Genomic DNA, 24,556 nt, shown 5'->3' on the forward strand with positions numbered 1-24,556 from the left:
AGTACAAATTGGTCTCACCAATGCCCTGTATAACGGAAGCATAACATTTTTTTTATTCATTCACAGGATGTGGGCTTCACTGGCTGGGCAGCATTTATTGTTCATCCCTACTTGCCCTTCAGAAGGTGGTAGTGAGCTGCCTTCTTGAACCGCTGCAGTCCATGTGGTATAGGTACACCCACAGTGCTGCTTGGGAGGGAGTTCCAGGGTTTTGACCCAGTGACAGTGAAGGAACGGTGATACATTCCCAAGTCAGGATGGCGAGTGACTTGGAGGGGAACTTCCAGGTGGTGGTGCTCCCATCTATCTGCTAGCCTTGTCCTTCTAGATGGTAGTGGTTGCGGGTTTGGAAGGTGCTGTCTAAGGAGCCTTGGTGAATTCCTGCAATGCTGCTACTGTGCGTCAGTGGTGGAGGGAGTGAATGTTTGTGGATGTGGTGCCAATCAAGCGGCTGCTTTGTCCTGGATAGTGTTGAGCTTCTTGAATATTGTTGGAGCTTCACTCATCCAAACAAGTAAGGAGTATTCCATCACACTCCTGACTTGTGCCTTGTAGATGGTGGACAGGCTGTGGGAAGCAGGAGATGCGTTACTCATTGCAGGATTGCTAGGGAAAAATTTTCCCATTGGCGAGCTGGGGCGGGGTCCGCTCGCCGATGTGTAAAATGACACATGGTGCCATTGGGCGGGCATCCCGACGTCACTGCGCATCATTTAGATTGCCAGTTCGGCGGCTGCGCACCTGCCAAAACGTCAAAGGCCTATTAAGGTCATTAACACAGTCATTAAATCTGTTAAGAATGCTGCCCGTCCAACCTTAAGATTGGCGGGCAGGTGAAGAGCCCAGGCAGCTTCGCATTTTTTCATGAAACCTCATCCACGGATGGGATGAGGTTTCATGAAGGGTTCATTAATTAAGTAAAATTTTTTGATAAAATTAATGGGCATGTCCCAGCTCATGTAACAGTTTCACATGAGGGGACATGTCCTTCAAATTTTTTTTTACCTTTATTACATTTTTCAAAACTTAAACTAATCTCCCTGAGGCAGGGAGGTGCCTCAGGGAGATTTATGCGCTTTCTCACGCGCATGCATGAAAGAGCGCAGGCCCCGACTCAGGGAATCCCCCCTGCCCGCACTGGGAGCGCACAGCGCTTCCGGGTATGCGTCATGCTGGGTGGACCTATTAAGGCCCACGCACATAAAATCGGGGTCACCGATCAGGTTCGTGCTTGCTTCCACCCGCCCCCACACAACCTTCCCGACAGGGGGAAAATTCAGCCCCTAGCCTCTGACCTGCTCTTGTAGCCACAGTATTTATATGGCTAGTCCAGTTCAGTTTCTGGTCAATGGTAACCCCCAGAATGCTGATAACAGATGATTTGATGATGGTAATGCCATTGAACATCAAGGGGCGATGGTTGGATTCTCCCTTGTTGGAGGTAGTCATTGCCTGACACTTGTGTGCCACTTGTCAGCTCAAGTCTAGATATTGTCCAGGCCTTGCTACATCTGGACAAGGACTGCTTCAGCATCTGAGGAGTCACGAATGGTGCAGAACATTGTGCAATCATCAGCAAACATCCCCACTTCTGACCTTATGATGGAAGGAAGGTCATTGATGAAACAGCTGAAGATGGTTTGGCCGAGGACACTACCCTGAGGAACTCCTGCAGTGATGCCCTCGAGCTGAGATGACTGACCTCCAACACCACAACCACTTTTCTTTGTGCTAGGTATAACTCCAAGCAGCAGAGAGTTTCCCCCCTGATTCCCATTGACTCCAGTTTTGCTAGGGCTCCTCGATGCCACACTCTGTCAAATGCGGCCTTGATGTCAAGGGCAGTCACTCTCACCTCAACTCGAGAATTCAGTTGTTGATGTAAATTATAAAAAGCTGAGACTTCAGCACAGACCCCTACGGGACTCCACTCATCACATCCTGCCAATCAGAAAAAGACCCATTTTTGCATATTCTCTGTTTTCTGCCAGCCAGCAAATCTTCTATTCATGCTAATATGTTACCCCCCAAATTATGAGCTTTAATTTATTCTTTTCCTTTTTAAATACCTGTAGAAACTCTTGTTGTCCATTTTTACATTTCTAGTTAACTTCCTCTCTTGCCCTAATTTCTTTCTCCTTATTAACTTTTTAGTCATTCTCTGCTGTTCTTTGTCTTCTGACCAATCTTCTGACCTGCCACCCATCTTTGTGCAGTTATTTGCTTTTTCCTTAAGCTTCATATTTTCCTTTTCACTTAAGCTTTATGCTTTCCCTAACTTCTTTAGTTTACCAAACATCCCCTTAAATGTCTGCCACTGCTCCTCTATTGATCTATCACCTAGGGTAGTACCCCAGTTCACTTCAGCTAGCTCAGCTTTCATGCCCACATGGTTGCCCTTATCTAAGTTGAAAATACTAGTCTTAGAACCACTCTTCTTCCTCTCAAACTGGATGTAAAATTGAATCATATTGTGGTTGCTGCTACCTAAGGGTGCCTTTATTCCGAGGTCATTAATTAATCCTGTCATGTTACACATTACCAAGTCTAATATAACCTACTCTCTGGTTGATTCCACAATGTGCTGCTCTAAGAAACTATCTCGAAAGCAGTCTATGAACTCATCCAGGCTACTACTGCCAATGCAATTTTTCCAGTTTATATGTAGATATGTAGTCACCCATAATTATTGCCATCCCTTGATTACAAGCATCCAATATTGTTTCTTGGATACTTTATGGTTATTGTAAGGGGGTCTGTAGGAACCATTCCCACTAGTGACTTCTTTCCCCTACTATTCCTCATCTCCACCCAAACCAATTCTACATTCTACTCTCCTGAACCAAGGAAATCTCTAACTATTGCACCAGTGGCATCCTTGATCAACAGTGTTATCCCTCCACCTTGACCTAGCTTCCTATTCTTCTTGAATGTTATATACCCCTCAATATTCAGGACCCAATCCTTGTCACCTTGCAGCCACGTCTCCATAACGGCTATCAGATCATATTTATTTACTTCAATGTACGCTATCAATTTATTTACTTTGTTATAACTGCTATGCACAGTCAGATACAGAGCCTTTAGTTTTATCTTTTTGTTATCTTTGTAACATCAAGTCTTGACTATCGTTGTACTCTTAGGTTTTATTTCTCTGCCCCTCCCTGTTATCATATTACCCCGCCTTGCTTAGTTTAATGACCTCTCTATGTCCCTAGTTATGCAATTCACAAGAACACTCATCCCAGCATGGTTCAGATGTAAACCATCCCAATGGTACAACATCCACTTTCCCCAGTACTGGTGCCAGTGCCCCACAAACCAGAACCCACTTCTCCCACATCAGTCTTTGAGCCACACATTCATCTCTCTAATCTTATTTGCCAATTTGCACATGGCTCAGGTAACAATTCAGAGATTGTTACCTTTGAGGTTCAGCTTCTTAAATTGGTACCTAGCTTCTTGTACTGATTATGCAGAACCTCCTTCCTTGTCCTGCCTATGTCGTTGGACCGTGACAACTGGATCCTCCTCCTCCCACTGCAAGTTCCTCCCCAGCCCTAAGCAGATGTCCTGAACCCTGGCACCAGGCAGGCAACACAGCCTTCTGGACTCTCACTCTTTGCTTCAGAGAACTGTATCAATCTCCCTAACTATACTATCCCCTACTACCACTACATTCTTGTTTGTTCCCCCCAGTTTGAACGACTTCCTGTACCATGGTGCCATGGCCAGCCTACTCATCTGCCCTGCAGGCCTCACTTTTGTCCACATAGCACCTCAAACCTGTTTGACAATTGTAAAGTCTGAGGCTCCTCTGCTACTGTCTGCTCAGTCCCATTACCTGCCTCACTCACGGTCACAATCTTCCTGTCCCTCACTGCTGAACAAAACAGACGACTCTATCCTTAGAGGCATGACCATCTTCTGGAACAAAATGTCCACGTATTTCTCCCCCTCCCTTATGTCTGCAGTTTAGCTTCCTGATCTGGAATACTTCTAGCTGGTTACACTTTCTTCAAGCCTGTTTGTCATGGATTACCTTAATGTCCAAAAGCTCCCACATTCCACATCTGCAACATAATGCCTGTCCTGCCATTGTTACTTATGTTATTTAGTTAACTTAATTTAATTACTCACTTAATTACCTTAGAATAATTCCTATGTATACCACACCTCATTTCCCATGCACTGAATTCCCATGTGAACCTAATTCACTACTCACTCGGTCTCCATCTCACTCCTGGGTAGTCGCCTGTCTCCTCCAGTGCCCTTTACTGATCATGCGGTTTTACCCCCTGGTGAGTCACTAGCTAGTTTTACCTTCTTGCTACAGTAATTAATACCACTTGAACAAACTGCTTTCAGCTGATTGACAGATAACTGCCACTCCAGGCAGTTTCTTTGTTTTACAAGCTAACCTAACTTACTTGGAGGTTAGTACCATGTCAGATCTTGATTCTTAATTTATAGTTAAAACCTGAAAGAGACTTACCAGAACTTACCATATGGACCTAATTTGCTGCTCATTCAGCCTCTGTCTCACTCTGGTGTAGTCACCTGTCTTCTCGTACACCCCTTACTGATTTTTGGGCTTACAACACTTGTTGGCAACATAATAAGCCTCTTCCTTTAATCTTTACCAATTTTAACTTCTCACATTTGAGCCATTTTTCTCATGGTGTTTCTATTTTTTAAGGGAGTGCATATTGCAAATTAAGAAATCATTATTTAATTGATTGCCATTGCTTATTTATTGTCATATCTCTTAATTTAGTTTCCCATTCTATCTTAGTCATGTTGTATACCATACTACATAGTTTGCTTTATTCAGATTTAAGCCTCCAGTTTTGGTTTTTAACTAAATCACCCTCAAAGTCAATATAAAATAAAATATATTATGGTCACCCTTCCCTTGAAGCTCCTTTTTAACAAGGTTATTAATGAACCCTCTCTCATAGCATTATACTAGATTTAAAATGAACTGTTTGCCATTTGGTTCCTCAAGCATTGATCTTGAAAACTATCTTGTACACTGAAGAGCATAAGAACATAAGAAATGGGAGCAGGTGAAGAACCTGGTCCACCATTCAATATGATTATGGTTGACCTTCCAAATCAGCTCTACTTTCTTGTCTGTTCCCCATATCCCTTGATTCCCAGCGAGATCAAAAATCTATCCTAACCTTCAGTACACTCAACGTTTGGCTATCCATAACCCACTGCGGTAAAGAAATACAAGATTCACAGCCCTCTGAGTGAAGAAATTACCTCTCATCTCAGTCTTAATTAATCGACCCCTTTGCCTAAGGAAGTGTCTCCTTGATCCAGAGTTCACCGGCTGGGGGACAACCTTTTCTATTCTTTCACAAATGTGGGCATTGCTGGCTCAGTCAGCATTTATATTGCTCTTCCCTAATTGCACTTGAGAAGGCACTGAGGAGCCACCTTCTTGAACCCCTGCAGCCTATGTGGTATAGGTATCTACCCTGTCAAACTCCTTCTTAATCTTGTATGCTTCAATAAGATCACCTCTCATTCTTCTAAACTTTAAAGAGTTTAGGTTCAACTTATTCAGCCTCATCATAGGGCAGCCCTCTCATCTCAGGAAGCAATCAAATAAGCATTGGCTGTATCACCCCCAAGGCAATTATGTCCTTCCTTAGATATAGAACAAAGCAATACACAGTATTTCTCCCACGCAGCCGCCCTCACGCCTTCTCCTCCCTCCCAGAAACATGATAGGGTCCTCCTTGTCCTCACTTATCACCCCACCAGCCTCCGCATTCAAAGGATCATCCTCCGCCATTTCCGCCAACTCCAGCATGATGCCACCACCAAACACATCTTCCCTTTACAGCCTTCTGAACTGAATATTGAATTCAACAACTTTAGGTCTTGAACTCTCTCCTCCATCCCCACCCCCTTTCTGTTTCTTCCCCCTTCCTTTTGTTTTGTCCAATAATTTAAATAGATTTTTCTTTTCCCACCTATTTCCATTATTTTTAAATATTTTTAAATCTTTTATGCTCCCCACACCCCCACTAGAGCTATACCTTGAGTGCCCTACCATCCATTCTTAATTAGCACATTCGTTTAGCTAATATCACCACCTTCAACACCTCTTTGTTCCTTTGTCTGTGACATCTTTTGATTATCTGCTCCTATCACTGCTTGCTTGTCCCTACAACCACATCCCCACACTTCTCTCCCCCCAGCCCCTCACCTTAAACCAGCTTATATTTCACCCCTCTCCTAATATTCACTCAGTTCTGTTGAAGGGTCATGAGGACTCAAAACGTCAACTCCTTTTTTCTCCGCCGATGCCAGACCTGCTGAGTTTTTCCAGGTAATTCTGTTTTTGTTTTGGATTTCCAGCATCCGCAGTTTTTTGTTTTTATCAGTACACAGTAAACCTGTGTGATTGACCAAAGGCACACACCCGTGGCATTTGCTAAATAAATAGTGAGGGCCAATTGTGTTGTTGAAAACTTTTGATCAGCCCACTTGCATTGGGAGATGAAGTTTTGAGAGAGATGGTGGGGAGGGGGAGAGTTGTGAAAATGATGGGTGTAAAGATGTGAGAGCAGCGGTAGGGTGGAAAATGAGAGTTGTGACAGTCAGGGTGTGTTAAGATGTGAGAGCAGTGGGATGGTTGAGGGTGAGAGCTGTGACAGTCGAGGTGCGTAAAGATGTGAGAGGAGTGGGAGGGGTGAGGGGGAGAGTTATGACAGTGAGGGTGTATAAAGATGTGAGAGCAGTGAGAGAGGTGAGAGGTAGAGTCATGACAGTAGGGTGTGTTGAGTTGTGAGAGCAGTGGGGGATTGGGTAAACACATTGTGGATCCATTTATTGAGACTAAGCACAAGAGAACAAAGGTACAAAGCCATAGGGCAGAATTTTACATACTGCGGGCAGGTGCGCGCCTGATCTGATCAGGCTTAAAATCATGTGAGATGACGTCAGGCAAGCGTCCCAATGTCATTGCACAACACTTTACTCGGCAAGCGTGCGCAAAGTTGGAAGTGTGCCCGCCGACAATGAAGAGGACAATTAAGACCATTAACGGCGCAATTGTCTCTGATTTATTGTGGCCTGTCCAACCTTTAGGTTGGTGGACAGGCAAATTGGCCAGGCCACCTTTACACTTTTCATCAAACCTCATCCAAGAGTGGGATGAAATCTCCGTTATGAAATAAAATAAAAATAAATATCTGCAGACAGCATTTTTATGAGATATATTTTCAGGTGCTTGATTGTGATACGGACATTTTTTTGCAGCTTTTTATACCTTTATTTCATTATTTGAAGGTCTGCAGCTCTCTGAGGCAGCTGTCAGTCTTCAGGGAGCTCTCTCACCCGCCCTCTTCCTGCCCCCCACCCTGGCAACACTGAGCTTTTCAGTGCACCTTTCCGCTTGCCATTAATTGGCCAGCCAGCATGAAATCGCGGTTGGGGGCCGATTGCGGCTGGTGGTCTGTTTCCCGGGCCCACCTATCGCAGGTGCCGCCAAAGGAAAAATTCAGGCCATAAGAGTTTGAAGACATCAGCAGCAGAGCTGTGTGTGTGTTTCTCTGCTCACAAACCAAAGCAAAACTGAGGCTGTGTGAAACACTTCTGTCTAGTCATAACATGCTGCTATCCCTTTAAGGCAAAATGCCCCTTGCTTTTAAAGATACTTTCCCCCTTCCAAAGAAGCATAACCATTTACAATACATGTTCATATTTAGTTACCATTTCATAAGTGCATACAAACATACAAATTTGGAGCAGAAGTAGGCCCCTTGAGCCTACCATTCAGTAAGATCATGGCTTATCTAACTGCAACCTCAATTCCACATTCTGATCAACCCCTGATAACCTTTCAACCCCTTGCTTATCAAGAATCTATCTGGCTCTGTCTTAAAATATTCAAAGACTCTGCTTCCCCTGCCTTCTTAGAAGAGAGCTCCAAAGACTCTGAGAGAAAAAAATTCTCATCTCTGTCTTAAATGGGTGATCCCTTATTTTTAAACAGTGATCCCTAGTTCTAGATTCTCCCACAAGAAGGAACATCCTTTCCACATCTGCTCCGTCAAGCCCCCTTAAAGATTTCAATCAAGTCGCCTCTTACTCTTCTAAATTCCTGTGGATACAAAACTAGCTGGTCCAACCTTTCCTCATAAGACAACCCTCCCATTCCTGGTATTAGTCTAGTAAACCTTCTTTCAGCTGCTTCCAATGCACTTACATCCTTCCTTAAATAAGGAGACCAATACTATACACAGTACTCCAAATGCAGTCTCACCAATGCCCTGTACAATTGAAGTATAACATGGAGGAGCACTGATTCATCAGCTGAGAGTGGGTGGTACATGATAATCAGCAGGAGGTTTCCTTTCCCATGTTTGACCTGATGCCATGAGACTTCATGGGGTCTGGAGTCAATGTTGAGGACTCCCAAGGCAATTCCCTCCTGACTGTATACCAAGGTGCTGCCACCTCTGCTGGGTCTGTCCAGATATACGCAGGGATGGTGGTGTCTGGAACATTATCTGTAAGGTATGATCCTGTGAGGATGACTATGTCAGACTGTCAACAGGGCTGAGTTTGCCATTGTTGTTTCTGGTGCCTGGATCAATGCTTGGTGGTCCATCTGGTTTCATTCCTCTTAGACTTTATAGTGGTTTGATGCAGCTGAGTGGTTTGCTAGGCCATTTCAGAGGGCAGTTAAGAGTTAACCACATTGTTGTGGGCCTGGAGTCACATGTAGGCCAGACCAGATAAAGACTGTAGATTTCCTTCCCTAATGGACATTTGTGAACCAAGCCCAGATGAAATGTCTCTGAAGTTGTTAAGAAAAGCAAGAATAGAAGTAGGAGAGACTTGGACCATCATTTTCCATCCGCTCTGACTACAGTGTTTGTGCTAGAGGGCTGTTAGCATTATACCATTGTTGAAAAGGCAGGGATAGACTGATTAATTACAGGACAGACTGCCGAATCCTCTTAAATTATTGAAAAATATTCTGAGGGACACTATAAATTGTCATTCAGAAAGGCATGGAATAATCAGGGACAATCAACTTAGACTAGTTAAAGGAAAGTCCTGCTGACTGACTTGGTTGAATTTTTTGTGGAGAGTTGATGAGGGTAGTGCATTTGATCTAGGATTTGAGATTTGAGCAAGGTGTTTGAGAGGCTCCATTGTGGTCGACTGGTCGGAATAATAAGAATCCATAGAAACCAGGGCAAATTGCGTGTTGGATCCAAAACTGGCTCAGTGTAAGGAAGCACAGGGTAATGTCTGCCAGGTGCCTTGTGACTGGAAAGCTGTTTCCAATGGGATTCTGCAGGGCTCAGCAAGAGAACCCTTGCTTCGTGGCATATACCAATAACTTAGGTTTAAATGTAGAGGGCATGATTAAGAAGTTTGCAAATGATGCAAAAAATGATAATGTGATTAATAGTGAAGAGGAAGGCTATAGATTGCAGGAAGGTATCAATGCATTGGTGAGATGGTCAGAAAAATGGTAAATGGAATTCAATCTGGAGAAGTCACAATTGTTGAATTGTTACAGCACAGGAGGTTATTTGGCCCATTGTGTCTGCACTGGCTCTCTGAACGAGCTATTCACTTAATGCCACTCCCGTTCCTTCTCCACATAACTCTGCACATTCTTCTTTTTCAGATAACAGTTTAATTCTCTTTTCAATGCTTCAATTGAACCTGCCTCCGCCACACTCTCAGGCGAGGCATTTCACACCTTATCCAATCTCTGGGCAGAATTTTCTGCCTTCCAAGCAGACGGGCCTGACCCAATCTACAGCAGGTAGGGAGCCAATCCCCGCCGGAGAAGTGGGCTCCACCGCCATTTTAAGTGGGCGGGCCAATTAAGGCCTGCCCAGCGTGACGCCCGGCGGGAAGTGCTGTGCGCTTCCTGTGTGGGGAGGTGGGATTCCCCAAATGCAAGAGTGCGCCCATTCGCGCATGCACTCGAAAGAGCGCACATCTCCCTGAGGCTAAGTGCTGCCTCAGGGAGATCGCTGAAAGTTGTACAAACATTAAAAATAGAAAAAAAATCCTTAACATGTCCCCATCATGTGACAATGTCACACGAGATAGGACATGTTAATAACTTTCACGAAAACTTAATTAAACCTTTTTAAACCCTGCATGAAAACTCATCTCGCCGGTGGATGAGGTTTCATGTTTTTTCCATCCCCACCGGGCCACCTGGCCTGCCTGCCAATCTTAAGGTTGGACGGGCAGGTCCTTTAATTGTTTTAATGATCCTGTCAATGGCCTCAATTGGCCACTGACAGGTCGGCGGGCCCGCAGCTGATTTTGCTGCGCCCCCACCTTCCGGAAGATTTAAATTGGGTGGATATTGTTGAGGGTTCCCCCCGACGTCATCCCACATCATTTTGCATATCGGTGAGCAGGCCCTGCCCCCTGCTCGCAGATGACAAAATTTAGCCCTCTGTGTGAAAATAATTTTTCTCATTTCACTTTTGCTTCTCTTACCAATTACTTTAAATTCAACCACAGAAGTGCAATACCTGCCCCTTTACTTCCCCTCTCCTCACCATCCAAGGGCCCAAACACTCCTTTCAAATGAAGCAGCATTTCACTTGCACTTCCCTCAATTTAGTCTACTGCATTCGCTGCTCCCAATGCAGTTTCCTCTACATTGCAGAGACCAAACGCAGACCGGGTGACCGCTTTGCAGAACACCTTTGGTCTGTCCGCAAGCATTGCCCAGACCTCCCTGTTGCTTGCCATTTCAACTCCACGCTGCTCTAATGCCCACATGTCCATCCTTGGCTTGCTGCAATGTTCCACTGAAGCTCAATGCAAACTGGAGGAACAGCACCTCATCTTCCGACTAGGCATTTAACAGACTTCTGGACTGAATATTGAGTTCAACAATTTTAGATCATGAACTCTCTTCTCCATCCCCACCCCCTTACCGATTCCCCTTTTTTCCAATAATTTATATAGATTTTTCTTTTCCCACCTATTTCCATTATTTTTAAATGTATTTCCATCCATTGTTTTATTTCTGCCTTTTAGCCTATTTCGATCCCTTCCTCCCACCCCACCCCACTAGGGCTATATGTACCTTTATTATCACATTCCTTAGATAATATCACCACCTTCAACACCTCTTTGTCCTTTTGTCTATGACATCTTTTGGTTATCTTCACCTATCACTGGCCCTCCATCCTGCTCTACCTGTCCCACCCCCCTTTAAACCAGCTTATATTTCACCTCTTTTCCATTTTTCCTTAGTTCTGTTGAAGAGTCATACGGACTCAAAACGTTAACTGTGTCCCTCTCCGCAGATGCTGTCAGACCTGCTGAGTTTTTCCAGGTATTTTTGTTTTTGACTTTAAATCTGTTCCCTCTTACTCTTGATCCTTTCATGAGTGGGAACAGTTTCCCCCTATCTACCCTGTCCAGAGCCCTCATGATCTTGAATACCTCTATCAGATCTCCCCTCAGTCATCTTTTCTCCAAGGAGAACAGTCCCAACCTCTCCATTGTATCTTCATAACTGAAGTTCCTCATCCCTGGAACCATTCTTGTGAATCCTTCCTAAAGTGTGGTGCCCCAAATTGGGCACAATACTCCAGTTGAGGACAAACTAGTGTCTTATACAAGTTCAACATAACCTCCTTGTTCTTGTACTCTATTCCCTTATTATTAAGGCCTAAGAGAGACCCATTTAGGGGAGACAGCGGTGTAATGGTAATGTCACTAGTTATCCAGAGGCCCAGGCTAATGCTCTGGGGAAATCCCACCTCAGCAGCTGGTGGAATTTAAATTCAATTCATAAAACCTTGAATGTAAAACTAGTATCATTAATCGTGACCATGAAACTATCATCAATTGTGGCTTGTTAAGCCCTCTGAAATGGCCTAATAAACCACTCCATTCAAGGGCAATTAGGGATGGGCAACAAATGCTGGCCTTGCCAGTCATGCCTACAGCCCATGAAAGAATAAGTTTGCTTTATCAGCCACTTTCTCAACGTATCCTGCCACCTTCAATGACTCATGCATAGACACCTAGATTCCTCTGCTCCTGTACCCCCTTTAGAATTGAGCCCTATATTTTATATTGTCTCCACGTTCTTCTTACTTAAATGAATCACTTCACATTTCTTCACATTGAACTTCATCTGCCACCTATCTGCTTATTCCACCTATGTCTTCTTGATGTTCTACACTATCCTTCTTGCAGTTTACAATGCTTCCAAGTGTCAAAAGTGTGCACTGTATACCAAGGCCTATGCCATTAATATATATCAGGAAGAAGCAATCCATGTCCATATGCAGTAAGAGCTAGACAATATCCAGGCTTGGGCTGATAGGTGGCTGGTAATATTCACGCCACACAAGTGTCAGGCAATGACCGTCTCCAACAACATAGAATCCAACAATGTCTCCTTGAAATTCAATGTCATTACCATCGCTGATACCCCCACTATCAACATCTTGGGGGATTATTATTGGCCTGAAACTGAACTGGACAAGCATATACTGTAGCGGCAAGACCAGGTCAGCGGTTGGAAATTCTGCATAGAGTAACTCACCTCCTGAATCCCCATAGTCTGCCCACTATCTACAAGACACAAGTCAGTAGTGTGATGGAATACTCTTCACTTACCTGGATGAGTGCAGCTCCCACAACACTCAAGAAGCTTGACACTGTCAAGGAAAAACAGCCTGCTTGCTTGGCATCCCATTCACGAACATTCACTCCCTCCATCACCAATGCATAGTAGCAGCATCTACAAGGTGCACTGCAGGAATTCACCAAGGTTCCTTAGACAGCACCTTCCAAACCCATGACAACTACCATCTAGAAGGGCAAGGGCAACATGGGAACATCACCACCTGGAAGCTCCCCTCCAAGACACTCACCATCCCGACTTGGAAATATATCATCGTCCCATCACTGTCACTGGGTCAAAACCTTGGAACTCCCTTCCTAACAGCACTGTGGGTGTACCTACACCACATGGACCGCAGCGGTTCAAGAAGGCAGCTTACCACCACCTTCTCAAGGGCATTTAGGGATGGTCAATAAATTCTGGTGTAGCCAGTGAAGCACACATCCCATGAATGAATAAAAAAAAATCCCAGCCCTGTAGAAGTGCAACCTATTTGGCTTGTACAAGACTCATTTCCACCAAAGCTGATCCCAATACCTCAGAAATCTAAAGCCTCTCCCCAACCCCCAATATATTCATGTAGGTGATGGATATATCGCTGCTGCCAGTATATGGCACCCACCCCACCACCCCCCCCCCCCCCCCCCACCACCACCTGCCAGCCAGCTCCCTGTGGCAGGGGGAAATTCCATCCTATGATTACCTCAGCAGACACATGGATCATTGCTTCTCTCTGCCTAGGTTTAATATCATTGGCACTATTATATGTTTCCCCCCAACCCCCAACGCCCTGCAAACCAGCCCACTCCTGGTGATGTGGGAGAATGGGGGTGCAAAATTTTACTGTATGATTTTACCTCAGCAGACACACTCCTTCCTATGCAAACTCATTTATAACACTAGGCAGAAATTTTCATTCGGCAGGCGGACCTGTGGCCGACCCGCTTGAACGTGAAATGATGCACGTTGACGTCGGCCGAGCGTGCCAACATCAACGCGCAGTTGGGTAATAGTTCGGTTAGTGGACACATGCCAGAGCCACCAGTGCATCCGCCATCAATTAAAAGACCTGTTAGCATGAAGTTATCAATTAATGTAAATTTTTCACGGCGGATGAGGTTTCCAAAAGCAAATAAAAATAAAATAAAAACTTCAATTTTTCATTAATAGCATGTCCCTGCTCGTGTGACAGTCACATGAGGGGACTTGTTTTATTACATTTTTATTTTCTTTATTTTTTTATATTACTCCACCTCCCTGAGGCAGTTCCGTGCCTCAGGTAGATTATGCAGTGCTCACTCATGCGCATTCACGAAGTTCACTCTCAGCCGGCTTGCACTCCCCACCCTCCGCCCCCACTGCCACATACAGCGCTTAGTGGTATCACTCGCGTTTCCTGCTGGATGGGCCTTAATAGGCCCGTCAACGTGAAATCATGGTGTGGTGCCGATCGCGGGCAGCAGTCGGCTTCCTGACTGCCCCCACTGAGCCCACCCGCCAAGGGCAAAATTCTGCCCACTGTGTTTATTGTTTCCAGATACTCCCACACAGAAGTGACTGCTATCTTCCCTGATAGCCTGCTGTTCCTTATCTCCCTTAGAAATTGTTATTATCCTTTTACGGTCCCCCCTGATTTCCATATATCTTAGAGCTAATCCAATAAGTAACATTTCATTCTCAGAGCATCCTACACCTAAAAGTTGTGTCATGTATCTCTGCATCTGGAAACTTCCTGAATTACCTTTAACCTTCACTACTGTTCTACCTTGTTTATTAATTCTTGCACTTGGGACCTTCCTGGCTTGTATGCCTCAATGCGACTCTGGGTAGTGGATTTATCTACAAAGCAATGAGAGAAGCACCTGAAATTTTTCAAGAACTCCACCTTATAGTAAATGTGTAAGTTTTTTTTAAAATCATGAACAGAGGGCTTTTTTGGAGATTGGGACATCACAGATGGCTCAATCCTACTTATAGTTTCTCTTAGATTCTTAAGGATTTTGAGACATTCTGGAATTTCCTCAGCCTGGATAAACTAACGTTTGTCTCTCATACCTCAGGGTGGATGGGTTTTACTACAGAACTGCCATTTGGGATTGGATTTCATGGACGAGCTGTTAGAAATTTTAATGTCAAGTGAGAATGTACATGAGTCTTTCCGAGTATGGATAACCACTGAACCACATCCGAAGTTCTCGATCACACTTCTACAGGTTAGTGTTTACATGACAAAATGACAGCAGATTAGGAAGCAAATGAAATAGGCATGTTTACAAGGCCCCCTCCAGACCCTGGCATTGCCATGATATGCCTGCATGTTAGGGACTGATCCAAGAATTTGTTTTCTAAATTCTGAGTTCTTCATGAATCCAAGGTGCTTGCATAGTCTGGATGCCACATTTCACCTTTCTGAAGGGATATTGGCCAGAACTTCATTGGTATGGTCTTTTCAAGGGCCAAGAATGTGATAGAGGTAGAGTCAGAGGAACAGTCTCCTAACTTAGGAAGTCCCTGCCCTGATATTCATTTTCTGGAACAAAAACAAAAATACCTGGAAAAACTCAGCAGGTCCGACAGCATCTGCGGAGAGGAACACAGTTAACGTTTGGAGTTCGTATGACTCTTCAACAGAACTAAGGAAAAATAGAAAGGAGGTGAAATATAAGCTGGTTTAAGGGGGCGGGAGGGGGTGTGGGACAGGTAAAGCTGGATAGAGGGCCAGTGATAGGTGGAGATTGCCAAAAGATGTCACAGACAAAAGGACAAAGAGGTGTTGAATGTGGTGATATTATCTAAGGAATGTGATAATAGGTGACATTAAGGGTAGAAAGCAGGATGAGCAAGGTACAGATAGCTCCAGTGGGGGTGGGGTAGGGGGAAGGGATCGAAATAGGCTAAAAGGTAGAGATAAAACAATGGATGGAAATACATTTAAATATAATGGAAATAGGTGGGAAAAGAAAAATCTATATAAATTATTGTCATCAAACTTGCTGACAAGGGTAGTGCTGTTGTTGTCTGGCGCACTGACCTCTACCTCACAGAGCTGAGCGTCAACTCGCAAACACTTCCTCCACCTCCCGCTGGACCATGACCTCACCACTGAACATCAAGCCATTGTTTCCAGGACTGTTACTGACTTCATCTCCTCTGGAGATCTTCCTTCCACAGCTTCCAACCTCATAGTCTCCCAACCTTGGAAGGCCCGCTTCTACCTCCTACCCAAAATCCACAAACAGAACCGTCCCAGCAGGCCGATCATGTCAGCCTATTCCTGCCCCACAGAGCTCATTGCTTGCTATCTTGATTCCATTCTCTCTCCCTTTGTCCAGTCCCTTCCCACCTACATCTGTGATTCCTCTGACACCCTACATCATATCAACAATTCCCAGTTCCCTGGCCCCAACTGCCTCCTCTTCACAATGGACGTCCAATCCCTCTACACCTCCATCCCCCACCGGGATGGTCTGATGGGTCTCCGCTTCTTTCTCAAACAGAGGCCCGAATAACCCCCATCCACCACCACTCTCCTCTGTCTGGCTGAACTTGTTCTCTCACTGAACAATTTCTCCTTAAACTCCTCTCACTTGCACCAAATAAAATGTGTGGCTATGGGTACCCGCATGGGTCCCAGTTATTCCTGTCTCTTTCTGGGGTTTGTGGAACATTCCTTGTTCTAGTCCTACTCCGGCGCCCTGCCACAACTCTTTCTCCGGTAGATCGATGATTGCTTTGGTGCTGCTTCATGCTCTCATCTGGACCTGGAAAAATGTATTAATTTTGCTTCCAATTTCCACCCCTCCATCATTTTCACATGGTCCATCTCTGACACTTCCCTTCCTTTCCTTGACCTCGCTGTCTCAATTTCTGGTGATAGACTGTCCACCAATTTTCATTACAAGCCTACTGACTCCCACAGCTGCCTCAACTACAGCTCCGAACACCCCGCTTCATGTAAGGACTCCATCCCACTCTCTCAGTTCCTTTGCCTCCATTGCAACTGTTCTGATGATGCCACTTTCAAAAACAGTTCCTCTGATGTGTCTTCCTTCTTCTTTAACAAAGGTTTTCAACCCACGGTGGCTGACAAGGCCCTCAATCGTGTTCGGCCCATCTCCCGCGCATCTGCCCTCACACCTTCCTCTCCCTCCCAGAACTGTGATAGGATCCCCTTTGTGCTCACTTATCACCCCACCAGCCTCCGCATTCAAAGGATCATCCTCCGCCATTTCTGCCAATGCCAGCATGATGCCACCACCAAACACACCTTCCCTTCACCCCCCCGTGGTGGCATTCTGCAGGGATCGTTCCCTCCAGGAGACTCTGGTCCACTCCTCCATCATCCCCTACACCTCAACCCCATCCCACGGCACCTTCCCATGCAACCGCAGAAGGTGCAACACCTGCCCCTTTACTTCCTCTCTCCTCACCGTCCAAGGGCCCAAACACTCCTTCAAGTGAAGCAGCATTTCACTTGCATTTCCCTCAATTTAGTCTACTGCATTCGCTGCTCCCAATGCAGTTTCCTCTAGATTGGAGAGACCAAACGCAGACTGGTTGACTGCTTTGCGGAACACCTTCGGTCTGTCAATAAGCATGACCCAGACCTCCCTGTCACTTGCCATTTCAACACCACACCCTGCTCTCATGCCCACATATCTGCCCTTGGCCTGCTGCAATGTTGCAGTGAAGCTCAACGCAAACTGAAGAAACAGCACCTCATCTTCAACTAGGCACTTTACAGCCTTCCAGACTGAATATTGAGTTCATCAATTTTAGATCATGAACTCTCTCCTCCATCCCCACCCCCTTTCTGATTCCCCTTTTTTCCAATAATTTATATAGATTTTTCTTTTCCTACCTATTTCCATTATTTTTAAATGTGTTTCCGTCCATTGTTTTATCTCTACCTTTTAGCCTATTTTGATCCCCTCCCCCCACCCCACCTCCACTAGGGCCTTCTGTACCTTGCTCGTCCTGCTTTCTACCTTTAACGTCACCTATTATCACACTCCTTAGATAATATCACCACCTTCAACAGCTCTTTGTTCTTTTGTCTATGACATCTTTTGGTTATCTCCACCTATCACTGGCCCTCCATCCAGCTCTATCTATCCCACCGCAGCCCCCCCACCCCTTAAACCAGCTTATATTTCACCTCTTTTCTATTTTTCCTTAGTTCTGTTGAAGAGTCAAATGGACTCGAAACTTTAACTGTGTTCCTCTCCACAGATGCTGTCAGACCTGCTGAGTTTTTCCAGGTATTTTTGTTTTTGTTTTGGATTTCCAGCATCTGCAGTTTTTTGCTTTCATTTTCTGGAAGTTCTGTCCCCTACATGGCAATGAAGAAAAACCAGGAATCAGCATTAAGACGCAAAGGAATTGGTGTCCATCCTGTCCCTGGGGCTTGTACATCAGAGTTATGGGAAATAAGTGGAACTCACAAGGAACTTCAGGTTCAACAAATTTTAAATTCTAATTTTTAAGCAATGAGTTTGAAAAACTCCCTGTTTCAGAAATCTGTTATTTATTCCCCTTCATTTATCCTTGATTAAATCTGATTTTTAAAGTATTCACCTTGAGGATTAATATTTCTCAATTCTTGGGCTGGATTTAGGTACATAGGAACATAGGAGCAGGAATAGGCCATTCAGCCTTTCAAGGCTGCTCCACCACTGGATAAGATCATGGCTGTTCTGATTGTGTCTCAACTCCACTTTGCCTTCTGCCCCCTTAACCCTTGACTCCCTTGTCTATCAAAATTCTGTTTAACTTTGCCTTGAATAAATTCAATGACCCAGCCTCCACTGCTTTCTGGGGAAACATGCTACCTTTGAGAGAAAAAAGTCTTCCTCATCTCCATCCTAAACTTTAAACTTCTTATTCTTAAGCTGTGTCCCTGAGTCTAGTTTCTCCCACAAGTGGAAACATCAAATTTGCCTCTGCAATCTTGCCAAGGTAGGATAGAATAATTATGAGAATGAGGCAAAATCTGCCTGTGAAACCTACTGGTACCTCACCACAACAACTTGGATTTTCACCTCGCCTTGCCCATGTGACATTCCTGCTGGCTGTCCCTTCACTGCAGGCTACATGTAAGTATCAGCAAAGCCTTGGTTCCTGATCAATTCTCACCAAGTTCTGTCACCAAGTTCTGACCAAGAAGACTCATACAGCCTTGAAATGTTAACTCTTTTTCTCTCTCTGCAGATTCTGCCAGACCTGTTGAGTTTTTCCAGCATTTTATGTTTTTATTTCAGATTGCCAGTATGCACAGTATTTTGCTTTTATCTACAAGATTGATGTTAATTTTGACCCAAGGACATGAACATACTGCTTCAATCAGTTTAATGATCTCTCATGACTGATAAAAGTCAGTGAACGTATCTAAAAATCATATCCCACCAGCTGCACCACAGGATCTGTGCAAGTTTTATATTTTTATATGTAGGCTGATGTTCAAATCCTAATGGAACAGGACCACATTCTTGTTTTCCTTTGAAATCTTCGTGCTTGTATTATTTCATTATTGAATTGTATGTTTTTGCCTATAGTTTTATGTTGTCCCTTACCTGTTTAGTAATCCATGGCAATATTTTTGTCAAATCTCATGTTCTGTCGCAAATCATTTTTTGAACATGTCTCGTACCTGTTTTATCATTAGTTAAAAGCACTAAGATAGGATGCATCAGAGGACAGTGGGGGAAATAAGAGAGAAAATTGCAGAGACACTAGCCGTAATCTTCCAATCCTCCTTAGATACAGAGTAATGACAGAGAACTGGAGAACTGCAAATGTTACACCCTGTTCAAAAAAGGTGTAAGGGTAAACCCAGCAACCAACAGTCTGTCAGTTTAACCACAATGCTGGGAAAGCATTCAGAAACAACAATCTAAGACAAAATTAACAGTCACTTGGACAAATGTGGACTAAGTAAAGAGTGCTAACATGGATTTGTTAAAGACAAATCTTGTTTAACGAGCTTGAATGAGCTTTTCAATGAGGTAACTGTTATGAGACAGCCTTTTGGTAAAGTTGAGTTTTTTAAAGATCCTAGAGGGAAACTTTAAACAACTGTCCTAATCTGTATCTTATTTTTGTATGTTTGAGATGCAACTCTAATTTTAGGAATCAGACCATCAGTTCTCAAGAGGTTTTATATTAAACTAAATGAAACATTTTATTAATTTACATAAGTTAAATATATATACATGGCTACAACTTACTAGGCATCACCCCAGTCACCGCAACCTCATCAGATGCCATGGTCACTGGCAGAGGGGTGGAGGAGCTGCTGCCCTCATCTGGAGTGCCCTGAGAGGAGCCCACAGAGATGACAGGTTCATGCACCAACGTGAGGTTGCTCTGGAACCCCCCTGCTCACCACTGATGGACGGGCACCAGCTGGGATACTGGATGCTTCATCCATTTCCCACACGGACACTGATCAACTGTGTGAGGGTTGCAGGTCATAGCACAACACCAGGAATGCCTGATTCTGTTCCTGGAGCCACGTCTCCACGAGAGTTGTCACTCTCTCGATGGAGGAGGCAGTGCATTCAGCCATGAGGGGCAATGCAGTGCTCATGCTCTGCATGGACTCCTCCATAATGGAGACCATGGCACACATATCCTCGGACTGCTGGTGCCCTGGAGACTCTTTGCCTCTGCCTGCACCTCAAGCAAGTGTGGAGTGCCCTCACTGCTGTGCACTAATATTCTAGCCGAAGATCTAATGACCACTGAGGTGCTGGTATCTGCATGCTGTCTGATTCAGAGAGTGGGTGTGATGCAGGTACATTTGGAGCCTGGCAGTCCTCTGGCATCAGGGGTGGGCCTTTGGAGCCCTGTAGTTAGATGCGTGGTGGCAAATCTATGGGAGAACAATGACATGTCATTAGTTTAAGTCTTACACTGTCACTGTGCATGCCAGGCACCCTGGTGAGACAATGGAGACCAGCTTCACGGTGCCATCGTCTTTCAATGAGTAATGGGGACTCCAGGTCTGAGACTCCCATCAATGATGAGACTACACAAGAATGTTTGTACCATCCGAAACTCTCACCTCTGTGATCTGTACTCTTACCTTCATCTGACACCCCAGCCTCTCCGTGGCAGGCTGACCGAGTTGCGTGGTGCCTCTCCTGCTCCAAGACATCCTGCTCAAACCTGGTTAGGATTAGAAGGTTAGCGGGACCTCCACCAGTCCGCAACCTTTCAATGTTGTTATGGGCCGCTTTCCCCTGAAATGGCAGAGGAGCATGGATTAGTCCACTCTCTACCTGCAGTGCCATTGCAGACTGGCCAACCCCACCTGAGGAACACCTTGCAGGGCACGTCCGAGTCGTGATTCTCGAGCCGCAAAGCACTCACTCCAAACAGCCAGGGCTCACTCCCCCTTGACCACCTCCAGCGTCATTGACAATTGGCACTCAAACTCTCACAACCCTGAGCTCCATGGGGGGTTGGCCAGCTCTTAACACTTCTCCATACTGATCAATGCCAACATGGTACTCACCCTTCCCTTTGTGGCACTGCACCCATGTGTGCTACACAACATCGTGGCGCTGACCAGCCCTGCCACCTCCTCCCAAGCTCTTTGTGTAAGGTGCAGTGGCCTTCTCCTTCCATCCCTGGGGACAAGGGTGTCCCTCCTGGCAGCCACCCCCTCAGAAGGACCACAAAGCACTCATCAGAAAACCCTAGGACCGAGTGCCTACCCGACTTGCCCTCCCACCTGGCATCAGCAGCCGCATTGGAATCCATACTTTTTCATCTCCTGCTGACAAGACCGAAGGTGTCTTCCTTGCCAGCAGCCTTCCAGGGCCCGACTGTGCCAGTTTTAATTCGGCTGCCAGGTCACCATTGGACCTGGCAGCTGAAAAGCCCCCCACCCCTGCCAGTCCCTTCCTGACCATTGGAGAGCTGCTGTTCACATGCAATGGGCTTTAATTGGCCTGCCAGCATGAAATTGTGGTTGGGAGCTGATTGCAGGCAGCGGGCCATTTCCTGCCTGCCCCTGGGCCCACTGACTGTGCCCACCAGTCAAACTCAAAATTCTGGTCCATGTCTACCCATTCTATCTCCCTAGTAAATACTGAAATAATGATTTCATCAGTTGGATTCCCTGCTGGAGGTTTCAATGAGGGGGGGATTCATAAAATGCAACACTTGGCTTTCCCATCACCTTCCTGCCCAGCCCCAACCTGACTTCGATTTTGAGGTGGGTGGAAGGCGTCAGGCAGCCTGCCCATCCTTGGACCTATTGAGGTCCTTAAGTGGCCAATAAAACTGTGAACATACAACCCTCCAATCCCGCCCGATTGTTTGTCCCTCTTTCATGGCTACGTTCGCGGCCGGGTATCCTTGGAGAGGGAGCACGCGGTGTCTGCCGGCACACTCGAGGCCTTCCGTGCTCAGTGGGCACCGCGGGGACTGGGGTGTTTTATTGACCCCTTTAATCACATTTTGGTTTAAAGTTTGTAAGTTTCCTTTAAACTTTGTTCTTAGTTCTACAGCTGACCTGAATTAGGGGCTGTGCTTGATTTATCCCAATTTTGTTAATTTAGTTTGATTGTTTAACTCAAGAAAGAGTTACAACCCTCCAATGTGTTACTGGTAGATTGCACAAAGCAGCCAATAATAATGCTACAACGATGGTACTTATGGATATGTCGACAAACAGCTAATAAACAGCTTGCACAGATTTTTTTTTCAACTCACAGACACAGGCAGGCAGATTTTTAAAGAGAAAACTTTTTAAGTAACTTAACAGCTTGATGGTTCTACAGACTTTATCTGCTCTCCAAGAGTATTTACGTCCATTGAAACCTCATTGAAACCTCCAATCCTTAACTCACACACTGTGGGATAAGGTCCTTGCTCAAGTGAAAATAGCCTCAGTTTGAACTCAGAATTGAGTACAAATGGCCCTACTGAGCTTGGATTTCCCTCATGTGTGAGTCACGTCTTCTCCCCATTGGTGCAAATTGCATCTGTCAGAAATGGGGGTGGGACTTCCTGATCCAGAACCTGCTTCCCATTTTTAAAAAGTACTGGAGTCTCCACAACTCTGGAAAAAATCTAGGCCTTGGTGTCTTCAAACCAAACGCAAGCTCCCACCCACATTCTGCGTGGTTAGCAATAGAGATTAGCCACCTTTATCTCTTTGCTCTCTTTTTCTTAGATTCTTACAAACGGACCTGTCAGTGAGGTTCAGGAATATCTTCAGAAAAATTCTGTATCCTGATACTGCAATGGCTTGCTTTGGATTCTTCCCCTCTCAAAGCAAATCTCCTTGCAATGTGAATCTCACTGGCCTGGTGTCCAGATAGAAGTGCTAATTATCTATCCTCTGGACCCCCCAACTCCATTTTATCTTGGAATTAAAGAGAGGAACATAGGAAATAGGAGCAAGAGTTGACCATTCGGTCCCTCAAGCCTGCCCTGGCATTCAATTAGGTCATGGCTCATCTTCTACCTTAACACCGTGTTCCTGCATTATCTTCATATTCCTTGATGTCTTTATTATTGAGAACTCTATTTATCTCTGTCTTGAACACACTCAGTGACTGACCCTCCACAGCCCTCTGGGGTAGAGAATTTCAAAGATATGCCATCCTCTGAGTGAAGAAATTCCTCCTCATCTTAGTCCTAAATGGTCTGCTCTTTATTCTGAGACTGTGTCCCCAGGTTCAAACCCGCCGCCCACCCCCCAACCCCCCCATAGCCAAGGGAAACGTCCTGCCTGCATCTACCTTGTCAAGCCATCTAAGAATTTTGAATGTTTCAATGAGATCACCTCTCATCCTTCTAAACTTTGGAGGATATGGGACTTTATCCAGAGCCTTTTGAGAATTTTAGAGGAATGCAGAAAAAATTACAAGCTTCTAGGTGAAGAAATTTCTCTTCACCTTAGTTCTAGATGATCAACCCCTTATCCTGAGGCTGTGCCCTGTTATTCCCAAGCCAGGGGAAACAACCATTCAGTATTTATTTTGTTGAACCACTTCAGAATCTTTTCTGTTTCAAGGAAATCACCTCTCATTCTTCCAAACTTCAGAATATAGGTCAAATTTACTCAGCTTATCATCACAATGCATTCCTCTCATCCCAGGAACCAACCTAGCGAGCATTTGCAAGTATATCTTTCCTTAGATATAGACTGGAGTAGAAGCAAGTCATCCTCAATCCAAAGGAACTGCCTGAGAAGAAGAAGAAGAAGAAGGAGAGGCATAGAGGCCAAAACTGAGTCCAATTCTACAATTTGTGTGGCCTATTGAATATATCCAGAAGTGCACTGCCTCCTTTTGTTTAACTCTAAAGAAATATATAGGGAAGAATTTTCTCCCCATTTGGTGGGGGTGGGGGGTGGGGGGTGGGGAGTGGTGGGGGGTGCGTGGGGGGTAGTTCAAGAGTGGGTGCGTGTTGGCGTGCCTCTGATCAGCGCCGCCAATTTTACGTGAGCGGGCCAATTAAGGCCCACCCATCGTGACGTCTGCCAGGAAATGCTATGCGCTCCCTGTGTGGGCGGTGAGGGATTCCCTAAACTGAGAGTGCGCTCTTTCGTGCATGCACACAAAAGAGCCCACTCATCTGCCTGAGGCTGAGTGCTGCCTCAGGGAGATCAGCGCCAAACTCAAAAATGTGAAATATAGAAAAATAAAATTTCCCTGACATGACCCTTCATGTGACACTGTCACATGAGTTGGGACATGTCCATCACTTTTAATTAAACTTTTATTAAATTATTAAAAACATACATGAAACCTCATCCTGCCCTTGGATGAGGTTCAGGCTTTTTCTGAAGCCCGCCAGGTCTCCCAGCCTGCCCACCAACCTTAAGGTTGGATGGGCAGGTCCTTTAACTGCTTCAATTAGTTTTTAAATGGCCAC

The 24,556-nt window shown here is 45.1% G+C and overlaps 1 protein-coding gene across 1 annotated transcript in view; it reads left to right on the forward strand.

Annotated features, from left to right (window-relative positions):
- The window catches only part of LOC121278115 (dynein heavy chain 8, axonemal-like), a 1,831,678-nt gene that overhangs the window by 1,681,644 nt on the left and 125,478 nt on the right, over window positions 1–24,556 (forward strand). Inside the window, exon 85 of the mRNA XM_041188200.1 lies at window positions 14,722–14,874. Coding sequence (XP_041044134.1) covers window positions 14,722–14,874 — 153 coding nt within the window. The remainder of the gene's footprint in view (window positions 1–14,721; window positions 14,875–24,556) is intronic.

Source organism: Carcharodon carcharias, chromosome 5 (genome assembly GCF_017639515.1).
Source record: "Carcharodon carcharias isolate sCarCar2 chromosome 5, sCarCar2.pri, whole genome shotgun sequence".
In the NCBI taxonomy this organism is placed as follows: Eukaryota; Metazoa; Chordata; class Chondrichthyes; order Lamniformes; family Lamnidae; genus Carcharodon; species Carcharodon carcharias.